The sequence below is a fragment of the Cololabis saira genome, chromosome 13, assembly GCF_033807715.1.
Source record: "Cololabis saira isolate AMF1-May2022 chromosome 13, fColSai1.1, whole genome shotgun sequence".
NCBI classification, from domain to species: Eukaryota; Metazoa; Chordata; class Actinopteri; order Beloniformes; family Belonidae; genus Cololabis; species Cololabis saira.
Genome location: NC_084599.1, coordinates 45397413 through 45417301, shown reverse-complemented (window position 1 = coordinate 45417301; position 19889 = coordinate 45397413). Strand labels below are relative to the sequence as shown.

The following is a 19889-nucleotide window of genomic DNA, read 5'->3' as shown; positions in this document are numbered from 1 at the left end:
TAAATTAAAAGAAAAGTAACCAAAGAGTGCGGCCACAGAATGCTGTAACCAGCCGACTACGTACCAGTTGCATGAATTCTTTCCACAAGATCCGCTTCTGACACGAGCCGGCCAAAGCCACAGGTGGATGAGGAACGAGACAGGAACCGACCGGAACCCGCAGTGGGCGGGGGCGAAGAGTCGCGCTTTGTTTCCGGGTTCGCCATCACCTCCCCTTAAATAGGCTGGCGACGCATGCCATTGGTCAAGGCTGCGCACTCACAAATAAGCACTTAAGTGCATCTTACCACACGAGAAAGAGATGGTCGGCCTTCCTGTCCTGTGCACCAAAAACAGGACTGCAGTGGTTTTCCAAATCCAAATATTGTTATTGTAAAGTCATACATATTTCCGCCCAGTTTCAAACAGGGTACCTTTCACGTGTGAGGCAAACGTGATAACCACTACACTACGGAAACTGACATGCTTTGAAAAAGGCGGGCATAATGAAAAAAATACTATAAAAAATCTGCTACAATTCTTGGAAGCAAGACGGATACTGCAGGTTTTCTCCTGGCTGCTCTGAATTTTCATTGTGTTCCAAATGATCTGAAACGTGCTCTAAACCACTTTCTGGAAGAACCGGACGTGGAAATTAGTAATTTTCTCCGGTCGCGGCCGGCCAAACTCTGGTGGTCGCAGACGCGCCCACACCACGGCAACCACCAACACCGTCTGCCTGTCGGTAACCCCTCCCCTTTACACACAGTTTGCTTTATTTATTAGTATAATTTAACATTTAAGTTTACTTTTGCACATTATTATTCGTATTATTAGGACCTGCACACATCACAACATGAACATCATTAAACAAATAACACATAGTCTTTGATTCCATAGGTCATACAGACTTTATTTTAAGCACATCATGGTCACACTTGCTAGTGCACACATTTGTGTTGACTATGGGTTTGCTTTTGTTAATTATTTCTTGTTTGTTTATTTACCATGCCCGCTGTGGGGGTCCTGAGTCTGGCCAACTCGGCATCCCAGTGTTCTGCTTTGTCTTCAATAAATATGCCACCGTGACCTCCTCATCCGCCGGAGGTCACGGCTGACTGCGCGGAGCCTTTAAAGACTAATGACGAAACTGATCCGACACCCGAGTGGAGGTCGGAGACACGAGTGGAGGTCGGAGACACGAGTGGAGGTCGGAGCTCCGTCGTTTCATGACGTCTCAGCGTTTAGATGGCTTTATCGTGAAGCCTCTTCTTTTAACGTTGAACATTTCAGTATTTATTTTGTAACGATGCCAGTTTTCATTTCCTTGAAATACCTCTAATTAGCACGTTAGCAACTCCCGCCTCGCTCCCTGTGCCCTGGTGTCGTACCTGCAACCTGGAACCTGCCAGAAGCACAACAGTCCAGATGTTTGTGGAGGTTAGTAGGGCAGCAGAGGCCTAGTTGTGTTTAGTATTTATACGTCGTACTACGGCCTAATCTCAGCCTAGAGGAGTTTCCCGTCTGTGGTGTTGATGATTCGTTACGTTTGGGCCGTAATAATCAGACTGAAGCACAAACTGTAGACGCATCATGAGCCGTCCGACCAACAGGATCTAACGTTTTTAAATACGTTCAGCACATAACCCTAACCCCTAACCCTGTATGTTTACTAGTTTGTATGTTAAGAGTTAAACACAAAGAAGAAGAAAAAAAACAAAAGAAGCCAACCACTAATGCTGTTTTCTAAGTGTTATTTTTCTTTTAATAAAAATGCATTTGTACAAAAAGCCATCGGCCAACATGTTTTTGATAAACCACTTCATTTATTGTTAGTAAAAAACACTGGATGTGAGTTTTTTTGTGGACTTGATTCTTGCGTGGAGATGAAGAGGAGGAGCCGGCGGTGCTGCGTTTCCAGAGGTCGGAGGTCAGAAGAGCTCCGGGTGGAGCTCCAGCTCCGCCTTGATCCGGTTCTCCACCATCAGACTGAGGCGGGAGTCCGTCACCGGGAGACTGTAGCTCACAAACACCTGCTTCTTGGTCCTCTTCGCTGGAAACACACAGACGTTTATTTATTCATTTATTCTTTATTTCATTCACTGACGTTAGTAGAGACGTAACTGACGTTTGCAGAGACGTAACTGACGTTTGCAGAGACGTAACTGACGTTAGCAGAGATGTAACTGACGTTTGCAGGGACGTAACTGACGTTTGCAGAGACGTAACTGACGTTAGCAGAGACGTAACTGACGTTTGCAGAGACGTAACTGACGTTAGCAGAGATGTAACTGACGTTTGCAGAGACGTAACTGACGTTAGTAGAGACGTAACTGACGTTAGCAGAGACGTAACTGACGTTTGCAGAGACGTAACTGACGTTTGCAGAGACGTAACTGACGTTAGCAGAGACGTAACTGACATTAGCAGAGACGTAACTGACGTTTGCAGAGACGTAACTGACATTAGCAGAGACGTAACTGACGTTTGCAGAGACGTAACTGACGTTAGCAGAGACGTAACTGACGTTAGCAGAGACGTAACTGACGTTTGCAGAGACGTAACTGACTTTTGGAGAGACGTAACTGACGTTTGCAGAGACGTAACTGACGTTTGCAGAGACGTAACTGACGTTAGCAGAGACGTAACTGACGTTAGCAGAGGCGTAACTGACGTTAGCAGAGACGTAACTGACGTTAGCAGAGACGTAACTGACGTTTGCAGAGACGTAACTGACGTTAGCAGAGACGTAACTGACGTTAGCAGAGACGTAACTGACGTTTGCAGAGACGTAACTGACGTTAGCAGAGACGTAACTGACGTTAGCAGAGACGTAACTGACGTTAGCAGAGACATAACTGACGTTAGCAGAGATGTAACTGACGTTAGCAGAGACGTAACTGACGTAACTGACATTAGCAGAGACGTAACTGACGTTTGCAGAGACGTAACTGACGTTAGCAGAGACGTAACTGATGTTAGCAGAGACGTAACTGACGTTAGCAGAGACGTAACTGACGTTTGCAGAGACGTAACTGACGTTAGCAGAGACGTAACTGATGTTAGCAGAGACGTAACTGACGTTAGCAGAGACGTAACTGACGTTAGCAGAGATGTAACTGACGTTAGCAGAGACGTAACTGACGTAACTGACGTTAGCAGAGACGTAACTGATGTAACTGACGTTAGCAGAGACGTAACTGATGTAACTGACGTTAGCAGAGACGTAACTGACGTTAGCAGAGACGTAACTGACGTAACTGACGTTATACGTAACTGACGTTAGCAGAGACGTAACTGACGTTAGCAGAGACGTAACTGACGTTAGCAGAGACGTAACTGACGTTAACAGAGACGTAACTGACGTTAGTAACGACGTAACTGACGTTAAACAGAGACGTAACTGACGTTAGCAGAGACGTAACTGACGTTAGAAGAGACGTAACTGACGTTAGCAGAGACGTAACTGACGTTAGCAGAGACGTAACTGACGTTAGCAGAGACGTAACTGACGTTAGCAGAGACGTAACTGACGTTAGCAGAGACGTAACTGACGTTTGCAGAGACGTAACTGACGTTAGCAGAGACGTAACTGATGTTAGCAGAGACGTAACTGACGTTAGCAGAGATGTAACTGACGTTAGCAGAGACGTAACTGACGTAACTGACGTTAGCAGAGACGTAACTGATGTAACTGACGTTAGCAGAGACGTAACTGACGTTTGCAGAGACGTAACTGACGTTTGCAGAGACGTAACTGACGTTAGCAGAGACGTAGCTGACGTTAGCAGAGATGTAACTGACGTTAGCAGAGACGTAACTGACGTAACTGACGTTAGCAGAGACGTAACTGATGTAACTGACGTTAGCAGAGACGTAACTGACGTTAGCAGAGACGTAACTGACGTAACTGACGTTAGCAGAGACGTAACCGATGTTTGCAGCGATGGGACTGTAGAAAGTTGATATTCACCTAATCTCTGGGCCAGCGAGGTGGCGGCGGTGTTCGACGGGTCTCCCATCACTAACGTGGACAACGGCATCGAGTCCTGCGAGAACAAGAAGAACTTTTAGTCCCAATAGAAGGAAATGACTGACATAAATGATCCTACTAAGTATCAAGTCTTTAAAAAGTCTAAATATCCCAACGTAGCACAACGGCGTAACTACATAAGCAACAAAAAGTTAGTTAGTAAGTTGCTCAGGTTTAACGGCTTTAGAGAAACTCACGTATCTGCTGCTCATGGACACGGCCAGGTTGGACAGAACCGGAGCAGAACCGACCCACAGGAAGAAGCCGCCGCGCAGCGTCATCACGTGGAAGTGGACCAGCGTCTCCAGGATCCGCTCCGAGAAGCCGTGGACCGAGATGCCGGTGGGGGGGTCGGAGATGCTGCCGGCCAGGGGGGCCGTGGGGGCAGCGGGGGCCGTGGGGGCCGCGGGGGCGTCTGCAGGCACGGGGGCGCTCATTTCTGCAATACAAACTCTCAAAGAAGACAATGGAAAAATATCAATTTAAATGCAATATGAAAAGAAATGAAAATAAAAATAAAAAATGTGGATTCTTTTAAGGAATACAATAAAACGAAAAACAAGGCGAGACAAGAATTAAAAGGTGCATATGAATAACAAAATAAATTAAGCATTTAAATTCACATAATGGAGCTTAGAAAAGGAGATGAATTATTAAATCAGAATAACAAATAACGAGCAATGTCTAGACTTATTTTACTTGCATTTTTGTTTTCTACTCTTTTGAGACGTGTGGAAAAAATCTCAAAATTGTTAATAAAACCCGGGCAGGAAAGAGGTTTATAATTTCTCAATTTGGCAGAATGAATATGGTACTTACCCAGTAACAAAATTATATTAATATCAGAAACAGAAAATTCCTTAATTCAAAAGGTGGAACATTATTAATTTGAAGAGAAATCCAATTGTGTCAGAAACAATGAGACAAAGGACATTGATAAAACTAATGATCCAGTGTTTCTTCATCGTTTCTGCAGAAGGAACATTGATCTAAACCTCAAATTTAAATCTTTGTTTAAGAAATTCTGCCACAGGATAAAAGACCTTATTCATCATTTTAAAATTTACTTATTTAACTTTAGGCAAAATAGGCCATTTAATAAATTTGGAATGCGCTTGGTTTAATGTGTTTACCGGTATATATATATATTTTTTTTAAATAAATCTTTATTGACAAGGATTACAATATACAGTATAAAGATCAACATTAGACAACATTAGTGTATTATATAACTTTGGAGAGGCTGCAAATATTCACCGTCTTAATCGCCTTTTAATTAGAAGAATCAACAAGTGATTTAAAATAAATTTCCATTTCCTTCTGAAACACAACAAAACAAGGTTTTTTCTTAATTAATTTACTTTTATACATAAAAAATGTTGCCAAAATTAAAAATAGATTTATTAAAAAGTAACATTTTTCTTCTTCTCTAGGAAACATTAGGAAACCAAACACAACACAAATCTTGGGTGAGATGATCAATAATAAATCAATAATAATCTACCGAGTTCTGCCCAAAATGTTTTAGTGTAAGAAAAAAACCAAAACATGTAAAACAGTTTCTGGATAAACGTCACAAAATGAGCAGTTTGTATTAATGATTTTTTTAATTCTGCATATGATGACTGGCCGGGTACAATTTATGGATAATCTTAACCTTGTTTAAATTAAACATTTATGAGGAGCATCCACACTTTCTTCCAGTTAATATGTTTAATAAATTGATTCCAATAAGCAGTAACATAATGTCTCTTTGGAATAGAGCACGTGTTTTCCTGTTAGTATTTCGGGGTGTAATAATAAAAAAACAGATTTATTCCCTCTGGAGAGTTAACTGAACTGGGGAGAGAAACATGTCCAAGTGTAAATAAAATAATGTGTTTACTCTAGATAACACCAAGGTTCCTGTTGGAATGGCATTAATAACAGCAGCATATTAATTTGGGGTTTCTAGGAGGTTTATCTAGTTAATAATTGATTGTAAGAGAGCAGTGACTTCTCATTAAACATTTGTCTCAGGAGCCAAATCTGACTCTGAAACCAGTCTCAAAGAAAAGTGATGTGTTTTTTAAAATGATATTAATCCAGATGATGTAAAAGTTAAGCTTCTATATAAGAGCCGCGGCTGGTGGAATACAGACAGCTGAACTGGAAGTTTGCAGCTTAAAATAAAACCTAGACCTCCAAATGTGTTTATATTTACCAGGAGAGAATCCTGTTGAATAGTCCGTGTATGGGGCACGCATGCGCAGAGCTGCTTCCTGCTTGTAGCAGAGCGGCAGACCAAAGCAATGGATCACCGAGCAGCGCGCATGCGCAGCAGCAGCACCATCGATCTCAGAGGCGCGCGCATGCGCAGCAGCAGCACCATCGATCCAGGCTCCGCCACTGGAAACTAAAACGTTTCATTTGTTCCTGTATCCCGATTTATTATAGATAAAATTGACTCTGGCTTCACTCTGTGTTGGAGAAATGTATTGTTTGGTTTCATCAGTAATGAAAGAAACAAATCTAAAGAATCTTTTGTAATCAATTTAATAATTATTCTTGCAAAGTTTCATATTTATAAATCCAAATTCAGTCATTCAAAACCCCTATTTTTAATTTTTGAGAATGAAACCAAACAATACTTGAGTTCCGTCTCTGACTCAAATAACAAAAAAGCTGTAAAACTGTTAATTTATGCTCTCTATTTAATGTGTTTGTTTAAAAATCCCCCTGGCTCCGTGTTGTTGTACTTTTATGTATCAATGACTGTTTTGTATGTCTGTCTGTTTATGTTTTTTTGTAATATGAGAACTATTCAATAAAGCTTGTAAAAAAAAAAAGTTTCATTTGTTCCTCAGAGACCCTTATTGATACTTATCAATACTTATTAATAAAGTTCTGAACAGAAACACTGAAGAGTTTCTGAATGTCGACCTGCAGATGAAACTGTGGAACAGCCTGAACACGGAGATAAAAAAAAGTAGAAACATATCATTATTTAAAAAAAGATACAAAGAAACTTTATATTCAAAATACAGATGAGAATAAACATGTAGATATGTACATTTATTAATATATGTATATTTATAGATGTATATTATGGATATAGATAGATATGTTATATGTAGTATGTTGTATATGGATATATTGAGTTGTATTATACGTACAGTATTTATATATCTATATCTCTGTTAATATTGATTTATATTTATATGTCGATATATAGATTTATAGTAATTTTTATGAATATAATTGGAGGTAAATATATGAACCAGTATATATAGAATATCTACTCTTATATAGTTAATCAAGTATATTGTTATATCATTGCTGTCTATTGTTCTCTATTATATTGTAGTATTTTAGTAAAGTAATGATAATGTAATACTATACATTATAATTACTTCTATTAGTACATACATACATAGTAACAACTAAATACTGGCCTTTGTTTTGTTTTATTTTGTTTGCTTTGATTAGTTTGTTTTTGATTATATTTATATTTACATATAATTGAGTATTATATCACTGTATAGAACAGTTATTAAAGTAGGTATGTGTGTTTAGGTATTCGTTTTTTTTACTTTTTTGTACTCTTATTGCATGTTCCAAATAAAATCTTCAAATCAAATCAGATACTTTAACGCTGTGGATGTTCGTCAACATTTGACCTGGTCTTTGTACGTTTTCACCGTATAGAAACGTAATTATTACCATTGTAAGAATGAGATGAACCTGCTGGATCTACTGCCCTTACTGACTAACAACTGCTGCTTTTAGTATTTTACCTCCTTTCTTATCATTTTATTTCATTTTATTTGTTATTTACTGTTTAATTGTGTCTTGCCGCTTTTAATGTTGATGTAAAGCTCTTTGAATGACCTTGTGTTGGATTGTGCTGTACAGATAAACTTGCCTTGCCTTAATGTCCACGATTAAGTGACACTAATCTGTTTTAACCTGGATGTGGAAGATCTGGGTAGAAATAGTTTAAATCTGCAGCTTCTGAAAAATAATCACTGGCCTGGATTTGTGTTTCCTGCTGCAAAGAGTCGTAGCTCTTTCATGGAAGAGAACCAGTAAACCAAAACTCTTTAACTGGATTAAGGAAATGTCTACAACTTTACCTGTGGAAAAGATGACTTACATTATAAAAGCAGCAAACTATCATTATTTTAAAACATTTGGGCTCCTTGGAATGGAATATATGGAGAGTGGATTTAAGCGTAGTTACTAATGATCCCCTGCAGTTCTAAAATAATTTCCTTTCTTTTGATACTTGATTTTTTTATTCTGTGTGAATTGTACATTCCAGTTTTTATTTCTGAACTATGCACAATGGTGAAATAATTTGTTTTCCCTGGTTTGTAGAACATTTAATTAAAGGTTCGGTTTAACGTGCGGTAAGAAACATTATTATCTCTGTGGTTCAAAACACACGTGTGTCTATTTAATACTTGATTGTGTGAAGTGACTCGTTACCAAGGTGATTACTGCCCCCTTGTGGTCTGGTATGTTAGTAACACCAAAAGTATATTAACTAGTCTTTCAACAAAAACAAAAAGTAACCAAAAACACTCATTTTGGCTCCAACAAAAGCAAAAGATGTTGAATCAATGTTGAATTATGGTGAAAAACGGCTGATGTTCGGTTAAAGTCGACGACTGATGTTGGATCAACAATCAATTAATCAATCACCCAATTCTAAATCCATCACGTAATCAATGTTGAATTAATGTATTGAGTTTGTCTCGGGCCGGAGGCTGCAACGTTTCTGCCAGACCTGAATCTCAACGCTGATTCACTCGTGTCTCAACGGCCACGGTTACATGATGGTTTTAATTCGGAATTAATCATTAATCATCACGAATTAAAGTATTTTCCTCCGAGTTTCCATGGAAATAGTAATTCTGAATTGAGGTTTCCATAGAAATAGTAATTCTGAATTGAGGTTTCCATGGAAACACGTTTGATGGTCTTTCTCCAATTCCTCTCCAGGTCTGGGGGTTGGGAAGGTTCTGATTGGATAGGGGGGGGACCGGAAGTTAAACTACCGGGAGAAAAACTAACTTAGCCGCTACATCTTTGAAAAGATCACCATGATGATGTTTCCTGTTTCCATGTGTTCTTTTAATGATTTATATTTCTTAAATAAATGGTCTCTGCTCTTGACCAGCGTTTACTGCTGCTGCATCTGGAAACTTTGTTAGGAAAACCAGCCCAGTGGAATATAAGATCATGGAGACAGACGGGAGAGGGAACGAGCAGAAAGAAAGACTAAATTAATTTAAAGAGGAATGAGTGTAAACATTTAAAAAAAATTGTTTTTCTTTATTCATTTTCATTTTTTTAATTTTATTTTAATTTTTCTTTCTTTAATTATTTTTTTATTTTATTTTTTACATTGTATTTTATTGCTTTTAATTATTTTTCTCTTTTTTTCTTTTCTTTTTTCCTTTTATTTATTTCTTTATTTCTTTATTTTCTTTATTTTTTAGAATGAGTGTAAACATGATCATGGAATTATTCTATTCAGATTTAAAATCAGAATAAACCAGCCACTTACTCCGGAATTAGGTTTAATTCAGAATGGCCATTTTCATTCAAAATTAGGTGTTTACATGGTCATTTTTACTCATTTTAAATCGGATTTAATTTAATTTCTGAATTAAAGAGGAATTAAACATCCCATGTAAATGAGTGAGTGATCGTCAGGGATCTGGTGTCTTTATCTGCAAACACAACGACTCTCAGACGGAGGAACTTTAGCAGAGCAGGACTCTCTGAGACATGGATTAATATCTCCTGTCTGGTTTTCAGAGCAGCATTAGGAGAAAAGGAGGGACTGCGGTGCGTGTTAATAAAGAGTTTAATGCTGGACACTGTGAGGGAGCGTCTCTGCACCCTGGACATCGATGCTGGACACTGTGAGGGAGCGTCTCTGCACCCTGGACATTAATGCGTGACACTGTGAGGGAGCGTCTCTGCACCCTGGACATTAATGCTGGACACTGTGAGGGAGCGTCTCTGCACCCCGGACATCGATGCTGAGCTTCGGTTCAGGTTTCACTTCTTCTTCTTGCCGAGTAAAAGATGGCGTTTTCACTCGTCCAGAAAGTCTTCAGCCAGCTTGTTGAACTCGTCGGCGTACCTCAGGTGGAGATTGTGTTTTCCTTCTGGGAATAAATGCAGCCTGGATTTGGGGAGGAAAGTATGTTTCAGTTGATCTAGAATAACCCGTGACTGGAGACGAGGCGTGGTACGGCGGCCGGTTCTCACCGCGAGGTCTTGATGTTCTTCAGCAGGTACTGGGGGTGGAAGCTCGGCACCATGGGGTCTTTCTCCCCGTGAACCACCAGGGTGGAGCAGCGGATCAGGGGCAGCAGCTCCCTGCAGATACTCCCTACCGAGGAACAGATTCACTCAAACACACAACTCCCTACCGAGGAACAGATTCACTCAAACACACAACTCCCTACCGAGGAACAGATTCACTCAAACACACAACAACCAGAAGCTTTCCTCTGCTGGTAAGGTACCGTATTTGAAAGTACCGTATTGGCCCGAATATAAGACGGTGTTTTTTGCATTGAAATCAGACTGAAAAAGTGGGGGTCGTCTTACATTCGGGGTCTAGACATCATACCCATCACAACGCTAGAGGCGCCGTTTTTTGTGTTTACTATTTTTTCTCTTGTACATTGCTCATTTTTCTACATTTTATATTGCTCTTTTTTTAATTATTTAGCTATTTATTGGTTATTTCTATTTTAATATTTTTGTATAAACCGTTGAGCGTGTGTGTGTGTTTGGCTGCTGCACGATTGAATTTCTCCTCTGGGAGATCAATAAAGTCTTCTATTCTATATCTTTAAAGCGAATTCTGAACTTTTTTTTTTTTACCTTGTCTGCACACATATTATTGATTGATACCATGACGGTAGAAACCAAAAGTGTATATGTGTGCATTATTACTATATTTAATATATATACATATATACGCACACATATGCGTACACATACATAAATATACACATACAAACCCAGTGTTTTTTTTTTTTTTTTTTTTTTTTTTTTTTTTTTTTTTTTTTTGGGGGGGGGTGACGACATCCACTGCCAATCCAGGAAGCAGGAACACACGGAGACACACGTCAAGCACTGGAAATCTACAACAAAAAACCACAAACAAAGCACGAAACCGGCACGGAGCCAACCAAAACAATAACAGCAATCGACCTAAATCTTGAGATCTGATCGCAGTCTGAGCTAAGCTATCGCTACCGCTACCTAAACCCAAAAACTAGAGAGCCAGCATGCAGGTGAACAAGCCAGTGTGTATGTCTATGTGTGTGTGTGTGTGTGTATGATCATGCGTGTGTGTGTGTGTGTGTGTGTGTGTGTGTGTGTGTGTGTGTGTGTGTGTGTGTGTGTAAATGCATGTGACTAAGTGACTATATGTGTGTGTGTGTGTGTGTGTGTGTGTGTGTGTGTGTGTGTGTGTGTGTGTGTGTGTGTGTGTGTGTGTGTGTGTGTGTGTGTGTGTGTGTGTGTGTGTGTGTAATAAACCAAACAAAGCTCCACCTGAAGTGTATCTATAGTGGGGGAGGGGGGGGAGCAACCCCGCCACCCGCGAGACCAGAGGCCGACACGGAAGAGCCCGGAACACAGGCCACCGGCAACCCCACAGAGGGGAGAAGTAGGAGGAGGCGAATTCTGAACTTAACTCCCCAGGCCAAAGCATACGGAAGAGTATCAGGGCCAGGCAGGAGAAAAATAAAAGTAATATTTTAGAGGAGGAAGATTTTTTTTTCATTATGCACTTCGAGAAAATTATTCTCGAAATTTCGATTTTATTCTTGAAATTGTATTTTAACATTAATCTCGACATTTCGACTTTTTTCTCAACATTTCGACTTTTTGCTCGCAAAAAAGTCTTCCCCTCTCAAATATCTTTTCCCCTGCATGGCCCTAATAGCGAACGAAGAGATAACAGAAAATGGAGAAACGTAGCCACAATCTAGAGAAAAGTGGGTGTAAGATCGGCAGGTAAACCGGCAGCTGAGGAGAAGTTATGATGCAAACTTCAACATGATGATTTCAATGAGGCAAAATAACAGGCTTTTTCTCTCCAATATATTGTTATAATCATTTGTTTCAGATGTACTGTCATTATTTTCTGTATAAAAATTGAATTTGGTGTTCAAAAAGTCTTTCTTCAAACTTGAGTCTTGAAAAAGAGGATCGTCTTATAATCGGGCCAATAGAGGGAATCTGCATGACGTCACAGAAAGACTGAGTGGCAGAAAGACTGAGTGTCAGCGTAAACTTTCAGTTTGAGCAACTGGAAAACATCTAAAATGGGAAAGAGCTGTTGTGCGATCGACTGTACTCATAGATTTAGCAAGAAATCGGAGTTATCGTTTTACAGACTGACGAAAAATAAGCTTAAGAGAAACAAATGGATCACTGCAATTCACAGAAACAACTGGATTCCAGGCACCGAAACGATTTGTGGTTCCCATTTTGTATCAGGTAATGTTGGATTTTTGGGTAGCTAACGTTAAACGGTCAAATCACAAAGTTCGGTGTCCTCATCACTTTAATTTTTACAACAAATCCTGCCTTGAAGTCAGACCAAGCGTCAAGACTTCTGTAAGCCTTCAAGCTTTGCTTCGTGTATTTCCCCGGCGTAGAAATTAAGTACATATAAATATCAGGAAACTGGATTCATGACCAAATATTAATGTCCATGGACCACTGGTTCTTGGTAACTGTACCAAATATTAATGTCCATGGACCACTGGTTCTTGGTAACTGTACCAAATATTAATGTCCATGGACCACTGGTTCTTGGGGTAACTGTACCAAATATTAATGTCATGGACCACTGGTTCTTGGTAACTGTACCAAATATTAATGTCATGGACCACTGGTTCTTGGTAACTGTACCAAATATTAATGTCATGGACCAGTGGTTCTTGGTAACTGTACCAAATATTAATGTCCATGGACCACTGGTTCTTGGGGTAACTGTACCAAATATTAATGTCCATGGACCACTGGTTCTTGGTAACTGTACCAAATATTAATGTCCATGGACCACTGGTTCTTGGTAACTGTACCAAATATTAATGTCCATGGACCACTGGTTCTTGGTAACTGTACCAAATATTAATGTCCATGGACCACTGGTTCTTGGGGTAACTGTACCAAATATTAATGTCCATGGACCACTGGTTCTTGGGGTAACTGTACCAAATATTAATGTCCATGGACCACTGGTTCTTGGGGTAACTGTACCAAATATTAATGTCCATGGACCACTGGTTCTTGGTAACTGTACCAAATATTAATGTCCATGGACCACTGGTTCTTGGGGTAACTGTACCAAATATTAATGTCCATGGACCACTGGTTCTTGGTAACTGTACCAAATATTAATGTCCATGGACCACTGGTTCTTGGTAACTGTACCAAATATTAATGTCCATGGACCACTGGTTCTTGGTAACTGTACCAAATATTAATGTCCATGGACCACTGGTTCTTGGGGTAACTGTACCAAATATTAATGTCCATGGACCACTGGTTCTTGGTAACCGTACCAAATATTAATGTCCATGGACCACTGGTTCTTGGTAACTGTACCAAATATTAATGTCCATGGACCACTGGTTCTTGGTAACTGTACCAAATATTAATGTCCATGGACCACTGGTTCTTGGTAACTGTACCAAATATTAATGTCCATGGACCACTGGTTCTTGGTAACTGTACCAAATATTAATGTCCATGGACCACTGGTTCTTGGTAACTGTACCAAATATTAATGTCCATGGACCACTGGTTCTTGGTAACTGTACCAAATATTAATGTCCATGGACCACTGGTTCTTGGTAACTGTACGGGTCACTGTCAAGTCCAACTGATGCTAATTTAAGCCCATAATTTAAGCTGTTATCTCTTCTTCTCCACTAGTTGCAGACATTTTTGCCACTCAGTGGGAGTAAAGGGGGGAAGTGACATCAATGCATTCCCTCTATACGGTAACGAGGCGGAAAGCGTGATGAGTCCTCACCTTCACTCCGCTGGGCGAACTGGGCGATGCCGTCCACCCAGCCCTCCCAGGTCTGGGCGAAGGCCTGCGCTCCGTAAACCTCCTCCATGGGCCGACGCATCTTGGCGCTCCACCTGGACACGTCCCGGACCTCTGGAGAGAAAACACACAGGAGAAACACCATCAGTTATCACCTGGACACGTCTCGGACCTCTGCAGGAACACACGGGAGAAACACCCAAGAACATGCGTGAGAAACACCCAAGAACACGCATGAGAAACACCCAAGAACATGCGTGAGAAACACCCAAGAACACGCGTGAGAAACACCCAAGAACACGCGTGAGAAACACCCAAGAACACGCGTGAGAAACACCCAAGAACACGCGTGAGAAACACCCAAGAACACGCGTGAGAAACACCCAAGAACACGCGTGAGAAACACCCAAGAACACGTGTGAGAAACACCCAAGAACATGCGTGAGAAACACCCAAGAACACACGTGAGAAACACCATCATTTACAGAGAAAGTCTGCTTGTTTCTGCGATGGCAGTAAAGGGAAGTGAGTTACGGTTGTAAAGCTTCAGGTCGTCCTTTGTCACGAAGGAGTTGGCTCCCCAGACGATCAGCTTATTGATCCGGTCGGGGTTCCTGGCCGCTGCGATCAGAGCGGTGATCCCTCCGTCGCTCCAGCCCAGGAGAGAGAACTTGTTGAACCCCAGCGTCTGCCGGGGAAACAACAAAGAACTGAATAAAAACATGTTGCAGATGAAGCTTCAGGGTCAAACATCATGTCACTGTTTTAAACTTTACACCTGATCATATTTCCAACTTTTATTTCGAAAGTCTCTAGTTTCCTGTCAAGACTTTCAGAGGAAGCTGCTTGTAGCATCGCGGTTGTTGTAATCCAGAGATAAATCCACAGACCTTCATCAGATCCACGGCGTCCTTGGCGTCCCTCTCAAAGAAGTCTGGGGGGAAGTCCCGGTCCGGGGGACGGGATTGGCCGTAGCCGCGGGGATCCCAGCCAACCACGGTGAAGCGTTCCTTGTTCAGAGACTTCAGCTGAGGACCAAAGTCTGTCTTGGTGCTGCCTGGAACCGGAAACAGACATGTTTATCCACCTGGACACGGCTAACTGGACACGGCTAACTGGACACGGCTAAAGCCTGAATTCTGGTTCTGCGTTAAACCTACGCCGTAGGCTACGCGGGAGTCTCTCCGTAGCTATGCCGTAGCCTCCAAGCACCTCCCAAAAATTGTAACTACGCGTGGAGGAGATGCAGACCCAACGCAGACGGAGAGGGCTGTGATTGGTTCGCTTGGTAGCAACGCATTTCCGGTTCCGGTTCGTGAAGCAGTCGTGAACTTTCAGCGCTCTTTTCCTCGTGTATGTGATTCTTTTTTTTTGGGTTGTTTTGGTTTTTTGCACAATAGTTGTCCTTATCTCTTTGATTCTCTGTGACCGGAAAAGCCGGAAGCTAAACAAAGTATCAACTAGCTCTGGGGGGGTTTAGCACCGCGGAGAAATGGAGTGACGGGGAAGTCCGAAGGTTCACGACGGCGTCACGGCAACGGCGTCACGGCAACGGCGTCACGGCAACGGCGTCACGGCAACGGCGTCACGGCAACGGCGTCACGGCAACGGCGTCACGGCAACGGCGTCACGGCAACGGCGTCACGGCAACGGCGTCACGGCAACGGTGTAGGTTCTGCGTTGGTTTAACGCAGAACCTTAAATCAGGCTTTAGTAGGAGCCAGTATTCACAAGGTCCCAGATTGACCGCTCATTCATTCAGATCATTCAGACCCTGCTGGAGCTGAGTTTCACTCAGAGATGTTGGGTTTCGTAATTAGAAGCATTTATTTTACCCAGAGATGTTGGGTTTGGTCATTAGAAGCTTTTATTTTACCCAGAGCTCCAGGAAGCAGCAGCAGAGCGTGTTTCCCTCCGCCGGTCTGCTCGTAGTACAGGTCCACGCCGTTGACGCGCCGCCGGCCGGAGGACGTGGAGGACGAGGAGGACGAGGAGGAGCTGCTGGACGAACACAGGGTTAGGGTTAGCTGTAACTGAACAACACTCTGCACATCTGGGATAGAGACGCAGCGATCGAACGGCAACCGATCGCTATCGGCCGATAATGGCCCTATTGGTTTTGATCGGAGATCAGAACATAATAGTTCAAAGCAGCCGATCAGATGACGTTTACAACAACAAATGCCGCCGGCGCTGCGTTAAAACACCTCAGACCGAGGAGGCGTGACCGGCGTCAACGGTACGGGAGTTTTACAATGTCAAAAAAGGACAACACATTTGCAGTTTGCAAAGTGTCCAAAGGAGATTCCCCGAGGAGGAATGTTATAAAAGAATTTCAACACAACAAGCTGATAAGACATTTGAAAGTGTCTCTCATCAAGGAGTTTATTGAGTTACCAGAGTTGGAGCCGCTAAGGCAAAGACAGAAAAGGAGCAACGCCGCTAACTCAGCTGTAACAGAGACCTATAAACAACAGCAAGAAAGATAAAGAACTACATCGTAAGGTAATGGATTCATACGTCTTGATCATCAGCCGTTTGTGGTTGTAGAAGATATCGGGTTTAAACGGGTCGTTAGCTGCTTGGATCCCGGTTCACGCTGCCGCTTCGTGATTATTTTACTGATAAATGTCTGTCAGAGTTTTACCAAACTACATACAGTCCAAAGCTTTAACCAGGACAAGCGTCGTGTCAGTCGCTTCACGAGTGACGTTTGGATTCTAGTGTGAAGAGTTTCCTCACACGCGGCGGATGCTATCGCTAAACCTTTAGCAAACCTTAATAATTCATCATTAATTTTTATTTTAGGATTTAATTCCTCGTTCCAAAAGAAAACTAAGGTTTATAGTTTACAACGTGTATCAACTCTAAGAGAGTGACATGTCTGCTGTTTCTGTGTTGGTCACATGTTGTAAATAATTATTACCACAGGAAAGCTGAAGTTAATAATCTACATGAGTCGAAATCCTCTCTAAGAGTCTCTAGAGGGAAATATTCCACGCTGCCTCAGCTTGAAATAAAACAGTAATTTCATGATACTTTCTCATCTGCTAATTTTGATACAATAATACAATGTCAGTGTTGTACATGAGACAACAATATTGAAGAATTTATGAATTTCACGCTGTGATCGGTGATCGGCATATACTGATTTTGGAGATCGGTGATCGGTTATCGGTGATCGGCCCTCAGAATCCTGGTGGTGCATCTGTATTCTGGGATCAGTGCCAGTCCCTCGGTCTGAGATCTGATCTCACGGCTGCTCTGAAGGAAACTATGGAGCTAGAACAGTCTCATAATTGACAAATGCACAGGACAAGTTTTACAAATGCACAGACCAATTTGCAAATACACACACCGTTTCACAAATGCACAGAACAATTCACACGTGCGTAGGACAAGATATACAAATGTATTTTTGATGCACACACAAATATAACCTGATTTACAAACGTTTTTTTGTCTGTGAGCTGTGCTGGATTTGCGTGTGACTTTTGAGACTCCCCTGACGTGACTCGATCCACAAATATTTTTTTTCAACACGGAACGATCTGCAACCAATCAGATTAAAGGGGCGGATACACCTGCTGTTTGAACTGCGTTCGCTTAGAAAAGTGATTAATATTTTGAGTTGGTGGAGTAAAGATAAATAAACACCAACAGGTGATAAAAGATAAATAAACAGAAATGCAATGTGGAAAAAGGTACTTTATTTCACTGCTTTTGGGGTTGCCCTGAGATACATAAGTTTTGGAATGAAGTTGTAAAATGCATTTCTCAAATGACCTTAAATCCAGTCCCTGATTGCCCTGAACTATGCATTCTCAATTTGTATCCGGAAGACTGTCTGCTGAACAACAAAGAGAGGAAAATGACTGACTTATGTCTTGTACAAGCTAGACGCTTGATCTCTCTATGTTGGAAGGATGTTAAGAGCCCTACGATTGGTCGCTGGCTGAAGGAGTTATCAACATGCCTTGTCCTTGAAAAACTGACGTACACGATGAAAAAGAAATCAGCCAAATTCCATGAGATCTGGAATCCCTTTCTTTCGTTCTTGGAGAACTGTGATCTTGGAGAATTTTTAGAATCTTGAAGGAGATATATTCATTTGGAAATATTGATGTAACCTCTGCATCATCTATCTGATATTTCAAACAAGTAATGTCGTTCCCTGTTTGTTTGTTTGTTTTTTTTTTTTTTTTTTTTTTTTTTTTTCTGATTTCCCTTTGGGAGGGGGGAGGGTGGGGTTTTCGCTTAATTTTATGTGCAACTGTCTATGTGCAATACTGTTTTGTTTTGATTTAAAAGAAAATCAATAAACACATGTGTATATAAAAAAAAAAAAAAGATAAATAAACAGGATGGAGAGGAGATCACTGTTCTGATTTTCTTGTGATCTCAGTAAAGAAAACAGCGCGATCGGAGATGGTTTGTGGGGCCGTTCAACCAGAGCCGTCAGGAGACTGCACTCCAAGTCCATGCAGCAACTGATGATGAGAAACAGCAGAGATATATCGATCTTGTGTTTTCCATAACAAATTCCTTCACTTTTCTAAAGCCCTTAAACTGATGACAAAAAGAAATGCAATACAACTTTTGAACATAATTGTTGAATATAATTTATTGGATAAGCCCTAGAGCCCCTTGATTATTTTCATTTTCATTTTCCTTATTTTCTTTTCCTCCTGTTTTCTCTCAAATGCACCTGATCCTTGAAGCATTTTGATACAGTTTGATAGCAAGTTCAGGTCATGATTTATATGGATGGTCTGCCAAAGAAGGTTCCAAGATGGTGAACATAATTCTCATTTTGGGAAAACATCATATACATACAAATAAATGGAAAAACAGCAAACCCTCCAAAGTCTGTTTCAAAAATGAAATAAAAAATTATATAACATCTATAAAGGTACTATCAAAATAAAATCAGTCTATACATGATTTATGTGAAACCATGTTAGAGTCTCTTGCTCTTTAAGTTACAATCTTGCTACGCTTAAACACTTTTGCTGAAATGTCAACCCCTGTGATTATTTTATTTTGTGATTATTTTATTTATTTTTTTAAATTTTATTTAATCTTAGAAGATTATCGTGGAAAGCAAATGTATAGGTACATATTCGCTTGTGTGTTGTGAGCTGTTATGTTTCAGATGCAGCAAATGTTTCCTCAAAGGAATTTTGTACTTTGAAATGTTAAATAAAGTTTATAAAAAAAATGTGATAAAGTTTGATGCCTTGTTAAAGATATTTTCAATAAAAAAAAAAGTTTCTGTTTCCGGTGTGGTTATAATCTCAGGGTTTTAGCACCATCTAGTGGTGAGTCCTGGAATAACCGGCTGAACGGCGTGTATTTCCTGCCTCGTCTCCGTGTGTTTTTTCTCGGAGGTTCTCGTGTCCTCGACACGGTTTTGGAATAATAAAGCAGTTACCAGCGAGTGTGCAGGCTGCGCGTCCACAGGCGTCTCCAGACCAGCGTCATGCTGCAGCTCCGGTCCGGGACTGGGGGCCGAACCGGGGACTGGGGGCCGAACCGCGGGGCCAAAGTCCAGGCAGCCCTGCAGTCCTGCAGTCCTGCGACCCAGCGCTCTTAAGGAAGTCCGAGCTGCTGTTATCCTTCCACACTTTCATCACTGACATTCTAAGTGAAATCCTCCCTGGAAAAACCTCACAAGTAATTTTTAGAGCTTATTTCAAGAATAATGTCTGCAATTTTCCTTTAAAACCAACTAATCAATCACCATTCAGCATTAAATATCAGGGACGTCCTTAAAACGACGTCACGGCGAAA

General features: G+C 41.1%; 1 protein-coding gene across 4 annotated transcripts; it reads right to left on the bottom strand.

The window, feature by feature from the left end:
- Positions 1-1743: 1743 nt before the first annotated feature.
- bphl (biphenyl hydrolase like) lies at positions 1744-19667 on the bottom strand. Of its 4 annotated transcripts, none has more exons than XM_061737321.1 (9): positions 19531-19667; positions 15973-16094; positions 14987-15153; positions 14631-14784; positions 14079-14210; positions 10280-10403; positions 4210-4465; positions 3953-4028; positions 1744-2032 (listed from the first exon to the last, which is right to left on the bottom strand). In XM_061737321.1, exons 1-9 carry the CDS (start codon positions 19578-19580, stop codon positions 1911-1913), a joined length of 1203 nt encoding a protein of 400 aa, XP_061593305.1. In that variant the 5' UTR covers positions 19581-19667; the 3' UTR covers positions 1744-1910. The 4 variants fall into 4 exon arrangements, with proteins under 4 accessions (XP_061593305.1, XP_061593304.1, XP_061593307.1 ...); XM_061737320.1 differs by having other exon boundaries at positions 15973-16097; positions 19531-19655; XM_061737322.1 differs by lacking the exons at positions 1744-2032; positions 3953-4028; positions 4210-4465 and adding an exon at positions 9793-10193 and having other exon boundaries at positions 15973-16097; positions 19531-19654.
- Between the last annotated feature and the right edge of the window lie 222 nt (positions 19668-19889).

Excerpts from the sequence above, each read along its gene's own strand:
- bphl (XM_061737320.1), bottom strand. The coding sequence starts at position 19,580 with ATGACGCTGGTCTGGAGACGCCTGTGGACGCGCAGCCTGCACACTCGC. Across the intron at positions 15,154-15,972 it reads GCTGCTTCCTGGAGCTCTGG|GCAGCACCAAGACAGACTTT; the intron begins GTAAAATAAAAG and ends TTCCGGTTCCAG. Across the intron at positions 10,404-14,078 it reads GTTCGCCCAGCGGAGTGAAG|GGAGTATCTGCAGGGAGCTG; the intron begins GTGAGGACTCAT and ends GTTCCTCGGTAG.